The sequence below is a fragment of the Peromyscus eremicus genome, chromosome 2 (assembly GCF_949786415.1).
Source record: "Peromyscus eremicus chromosome 2, PerEre_H2_v1, whole genome shotgun sequence".
NCBI lineage: Eukaryota > Metazoa > Chordata > Mammalia > Rodentia > Cricetidae > Peromyscus > Peromyscus eremicus.
Window position 1 is genome coordinate 149,320,673 of NC_081417.1, and position 6,000 is coordinate 149,326,672.

The window sequence follows — 6,000 nt, forward strand, 5'->3', positions numbered from 1 at the left end:
TATGGAAATTGTGTGACTAATAGAAACGACAAACTAGTATATTTTATTTAAGTAAATTTTTAAAAGATTTATGTGCATTTGTGTTTTGCCTGAATGTGAGGATGTCAGGTCCTTTGGAACTGGAGTTATAGACAGTTCTGAGTGGCCATGTGGGTGCTGAGGGTTGAACCTGGGTCCTCTGGAAGAGCAGCTACTGCTCTTAACCATTGCACCATCTCTCCAGCCCCTATTTAAGTAATTTTTTGCATGATGTGATGGTCCATGCTATATAGTCTCTGCTACTTGAGGCTTAGGTAGAAGGCTCACTCAAGCCCAGTCATTTGAGACCAGTCTAGTAACAATGCAACATCCTATCTCAATAAAAGAAAGGAACATAATGTTGAAGTATGTGGGGTTTTGTGTTTTGAGAGAGGGTCTCAGCTATGAGCCCTAGCTGGCCTAGAAATCACTGTGTAAACCAGGCTGACCTCGAACTTAGAGATCTGTATGCCTCCTGAGTACTTAAAGTAAGGGCATGTGCCATTACACTTGGTCTGAAGAATTTTCCTTTTTTTGCTGGGCAGTGGTGGCACATGCTTTTAATCCCAGCATTCGGGAGGCAGAGGCAGGCAGATCTCTGTGAGTTTGAAGCCAGCCTGGTCCACAGAACCAGTTCCAGGACCACCAGAGTGGTTACACTGAGAAACCTTGTCTTGAAAACACAACAACAAAAAACAATTCTTTTTTAATGTAGTCTCATTAAGTAGTCCAAGTTGGCTAGATGGTGCTGGCACTAGTCCCAGAATTTGGGAGGCAGAGGCAGGCAGATCTCTGAGTTAAAGGCCAGCTTACAGAGAGAGAACTGCAGAGCAAGTGCCAGGACATCAGGGTTATGCAGAGAAAGGTTGGGGGGTTATAGCCCAGACTGGCTTTGAACTCAAAATCCTTTGCCCTAGCCTCCCAAGTAGCTGGGCTTATAGATACCACCACCACAAGCCAGGAAGCCTATTAGTAACCTTTTCAGTTTCACTGATACTAAGGCTTTGTCTTTTATTAATTTAATTATCTTATTATATTTTTTATGTGTCTTTGTATGAGAATGAGGATTATAAGTCCTCGGGAGCTATTCCGTTGTCTTGTCACTTTATTCCTCTTTTGTATGTGTGTTACGTCTCTGTGTGTATAGTTAGTATGTGTACTCATGTGCATGTGGCCACAATGCCACTGAGCTCCATGAATCTGCCTGTCCCCACCTGCTAGTTCTAGGGTTGCAGATGCGCATTGCCATGTCTGCGTTGCGCTTGTGTGCTAAGAACCTGAACTCAGGCACTTTACCAATGGAGCTGTCTCCCCAGCCCTGCTTATCTTTATATATAGTTCTGAGATGACATTGGTGTGTAATCGAGGTTACGCATTGGATGCTTAGAGGAGTAGAACTGGAAATTTTAATTCAGAATTGTTATTAACCAGTTATGTATTATCCAAGGACAAGATTCTTGACCTCTAGAATCAAGACATTGATTTCACTCTAGACACTTGTTATCCTTTTCTGTGAAAAATTTTTTGACTCATTGGATTCTAATGGCTGTTTGTATTTTTTCAATATATCTTGTCAAATTTATGGGCACAAAATATTTTTTTTTCTTTCCCAAGACAGGGTTTCTCTGTGTAGCTTTGCGCCTTTCCTGGAACTCTGTAGCCCAGGCTGGCCTCAAACTCACAGAGATCCTCCTGCCTCTGCCTCCCGTGCTGGGATTAAAGGCGTGCGCCACCACCGCCCGGCAATATTTTCTGAACTAATTGATACATTTAGGCAGAAAGGACTTACATATACTAGTTACTGTGTGTGATCAGTGTTGACTTGGTTTGCATTTAATTGTGGTTGATTGACCGAATCTGAATAGCTAAACTTTTTCTTTATTCTTGAATCTGTTGTAAAGTGCATTTGCTGAAGAAAACTCTGCAGAAGTGTGAGAAGAATGGGTGGATGGAGCAGATCTCGGGGAAGGGGTTTAGCGGCACCTTCCAGCTGTGCTTCCCCTATCACCCCAGGTGAGGCCCCAAAGCGAAGCGCTGGCCGCTGTGTGCTTGAATCTGAGTCCAGGTTACAGCCTTGGGTCCATGTGTTTGCCTCATTACTGTTACCCTGAACTGGAGATACCTGAAAATAACGACTACAAAAGGTTCACACTAGCACAGGCGTCTCTACTGTCCTAGAAGAGCTGCTAGTTAGCAAGCTCTTGGAGAGTTGACTGCTCATTCTTCATCTTCTGAAATGGTAGCAACAGTCAGATTACCAGAGAATGAAATACTGTAATTGTCCAGAAAATCAGATGGTGAGAACCTTGCCTGTTTCCACGAATCATAACTCGGCGCTCTTCAAACTTTTATTGGAAAAACCTGTCTCCTGTTGATGATGTATTTAATTGTCGAAACAGAAACATACATGAAGCTCTTAACAGCCGTGTATATATGTGTGTTGGTACTGAAACCCTCTTACCCTTTCATTGCTAGTAAGACCATAGCCTGTGCTGTGAGGCTCTTGCTTCAGCAGCTCTGCAGTGACACTTTATTACATAATTCTTTTTTTTTTTTGGAGCTGAGGTTCGAACCCAGGGCCTTGTGCTTCTAGGCAAGCGCGCTACCACTGAGCTAAATCCCCAACCCCCATAATTCTTAAAACATAGACATGTATACTTGAATTTTCAGACATTAAATAGTAAATTGAATAGTTAGGTCATATACATGTTTTAATGGACATACTAATAAAAATTACAGAAGAGTTTAGAGGACAAGATTCTTGCCCAAATTCTCTGAAACTTTGAAGAGTTTTATTAGCCTTTGAGTTCTTTGCTGATACTGTAGGGCAAACATGGTCACTGTTCTGCAGACCATGCTGTGTGTTTGGTTGCAGATCCCCATGGCAGTAGGCTAGTGACTGCTTACTGAATGAAGAAGAGTCCTTTCTACGACATGATGGGAGGAAGGAGATGAACTATGATGTGGAGCTTTCCTAGATTTATGCTGACTTTGTACATGTGTTCAAAATAAGTTACATTGTAAACAGATATTTGTAACCTAACGACAGACATGTTCGAGGGGGTGTGACTAGAAGTGGGTATGTCTAGTGACAGGCTTTAGGTTCACATTATTTTCCTTATCCTACATGAGACTTTGTTTTACTTTTTCCCTCCTTAGCCCAGGAGTTCTGTTTCCAAAGAAAGAGCCAGATGGTTCTAAAGATGAAGATGAAGATGAGGATGAGGATGAAGATGAGGATGAATCATCAGCAGACTCGGAGGATGAAGAACCACCACCCAAGAGAAGGTATGAAATGAGGAACCTGTTGAGATAGAATAATCAATATCTCAGAGCTAAAAATAGATTTGGACCTGTAATTCCAGCTATTAGGGAGGCTGAGATAGGAAAATTGAAAATTCATGGCCAGTGTGGGCAATTACTGAAACTCTATCTCAAAAAGTAAAACAAGGCCCAGGGACATAGCTCAGTGGTAGAGTGCTTGTCTGTGTGTGTCTAGTATCACTCAAAATACAGTGGTACTAATAGGAGGGGCTAAGCATAGGAATGTGTTTTAACCACTAAGATCCTTCTCAGATTCTTTGGGTAATATTTAAATAACCTTCTCCCTTGAAAATTCAGGCAGTGTGAATAAGTAATGTCTTCTTTGGTCAAACATAATAAATATGTCTATAGTTTATTCAAAGAAAAATAATTCCATATTATCCTAAGGAATCAGCTGTAGACTTCCGTGATTCAGTTAAATTCGTGTAATGCCTGTATTGAGAAATCAAGTCAAATTTCTGGGTTTTTTTTTTTTTGGTTTTTCGAGACAGCGTTTCTCATTGTGGTTTTGGTGACTGTCCTGGATCTCGCTCAGTAGACCAGGCTGGCCTGAAACTCAGAGATCCGCCTGGCTCTGAGTGCTGGAATTAAAGGCATGCACCACAGCTGCCCAGCTCAAATTTTTGTTTTTAACATAGTGATTTCTTTTTTCTTTTTCTTTCTTTTTTTTTTTTTTTTTTTTTCTTTCTTTCTTCGAGACAGGGTTTCTCTGTGTAGCTTTGCGCCTTTCCTGGTACTCACTCTGTAGACTAGGCTGGCCTCAAACTCACAGAGATCTACCTGCCTCTGCCTCCCGAGTGTTGGGATTAAAGGCATGCACCACCACCGCCAGGCAACATAGTGATTTCTGCATAAGCTACTTCTCTTTAAGCAAAAGGAACTTGTCCTGGCAAAGTGACTCTCTCCTGCAGTGAGTGAATACTTTTATTCTTCTGTTCTCACAGCTTACAGAAGAAAACCCCAGCCAAGTCCCAAGGAAAGACTGCATCTATGAAGCAGAGAGGGTCCAAGCCTGCGCGTAAAGTCCCTGCTGCCCAGAGAGGGAAAGTGAGGCCACTGCCCAAGAAAGCCCCCCCCAAGGCCAAGACCCCTGTCAAGAAAGCCAGACCCTCACCCTCAATCATCAAGAAGCCTAGTGGGAGCTCCTCCAAAAAGCCCACAGCCAGTGCAAGAAAGGAAGTGAAACTGCCCAGCAAGGGCAGATCGACCATGAAAAAGGCTTTCAAGGCAAAAAAGTAAATTTTATAGGAAAAAAGGGTATCATGATAGAATTCAAAATCTTATTTTATAAGGTCAGTGTGCATTTGTTTTAGTTATGATGCTTTTAATTTTATTTTTTTCTTCCCATATGAGCATTGTGGGAAGGACTATAAACAAACCAATGTAGACATTTGTTAGCTTAGGTGCTGTTCTCAGTGCCTGCCTCTTCATCATTTAATTTCTGCAGTAATCCTGGACATGGCTGAACTATGTAATCTGCCCTAGTCCTTTTGCTCCTCCTAACCCCAGCCCTCATGCTTTCTCTTTTTTTATGGTCCGATTTGGGGTTTCCTCTTCAAGTTAATCTAAACAATTGCACAGATTTATATTTGTAGTGAGCACCATAGGTCAGGTGCTGGAAGTCAAGAGGAAGCAGGCGTACTTCAGAGAGGTATTGCCCCTGCCTGGAGACTTGTTAGAGTTGTGGTGATTAACCCTGGCTGTAAAATCACTCCACTCACCATTCTCGCCAGCTTGAGCCGGAGACATTTTAGCTTTGGAAAGAAGCTCTAGTCTCTGTGACCCCATAGATTCTGAAGATCTCCGCTCCTTTTGTCGCTCTGACCAGTTGCCAAGCACGCTTTGCTGCCCAGAGCGTCGTCCCCTTAACAGCAAGCACAAGTTGTCTGCACCACTTGGTTTTGACTGAAGGGGAAGTACAGAGATACGAGGAATCTGATTCTGGTGTTGCTTATATTACCAAAAATGACAGAATATTCTCGATCAAATGTCTAGATATATTTTTAATATTTGGGGCATAAGTTGTCAACCCCTGTTTGAGAGTTCCCATTGCTAATGTAGAAATGTTAAGTGGTAAAACATGTAATTTGCTAAAATAACCAGATTTCAGATTCACCTGTGTGTGCCCCCCTCGCCCATAGCACTTTTGATATCAGGCAAATGGTTTCCTTTTTGAGATATTTTAACAGAAGAGAGGAGGGGGAAGCAAATGAAGCTGTACTACCTAACCCTCTTTTTGTTTGTATTTGTTTTAGGATATTGTGAAGTTGTGTAAAATAGCACTAGCTTTCTACTTGAGAAATACAGTTTCTGCTTATCATTTATTCCTTCCCTGTGGCACTTGACATTTTAATTGTCTTAAACTTTTTGATGTACCTCCTCTGGCCCCTTACACACTGCCAGAGGAGAAGGTGTTTGTTTGAGATGCATTCCATTTGCAGTGTCTCCTGGGATCCCTGCGGCTTACATATATGGCTGGGAAATGGACTTGAGAAAACGGGCTTGAATTGGATCATAACCTGTGAGATCCCATCATGAGTCATTGGGATTTGTGTTGCATGTAAGGCAATCTTTCCTGTTGTAAATCTTCCTTTTTTATGTACATATATTTTGAGAAATATGAATAAACATGAAGTTTTAAAAGCTGCTGAACTACAA

At 41.9% G+C, this 6,000-nt stretch overlaps 1 protein-coding gene across 10 annotated transcripts in view; it reads left to right on the plus strand.

Annotated features, from left to right (window-relative positions):
* The window catches only part of Hp1bp3 (heterochromatin protein 1 binding protein 3), a 31,198-nt gene extending 25,198 nt beyond the window's left edge, over window positions 1–6,000 (plus strand). For all 10 annotated transcript variants that reach the window (XM_059255255.1, XM_059255257.1, XM_059255252.1 and 7 more), the window contains 3 exons: window positions 1,920–2,031; window positions 3,178–3,306; window positions 4,287–6,000. In XM_059255255.1, coding sequence (XP_059111238.1) covers window positions 1,920–2,031; window positions 3,178–3,306; window positions 4,287–4,581 — 536 coding nt within the window. In that variant the 3' untranslated portion in view covers window positions 4,582–6,000. The remainder of the gene's footprint in view (window positions 1–1,919; window positions 2,032–3,177; window positions 3,307–4,286) is intronic.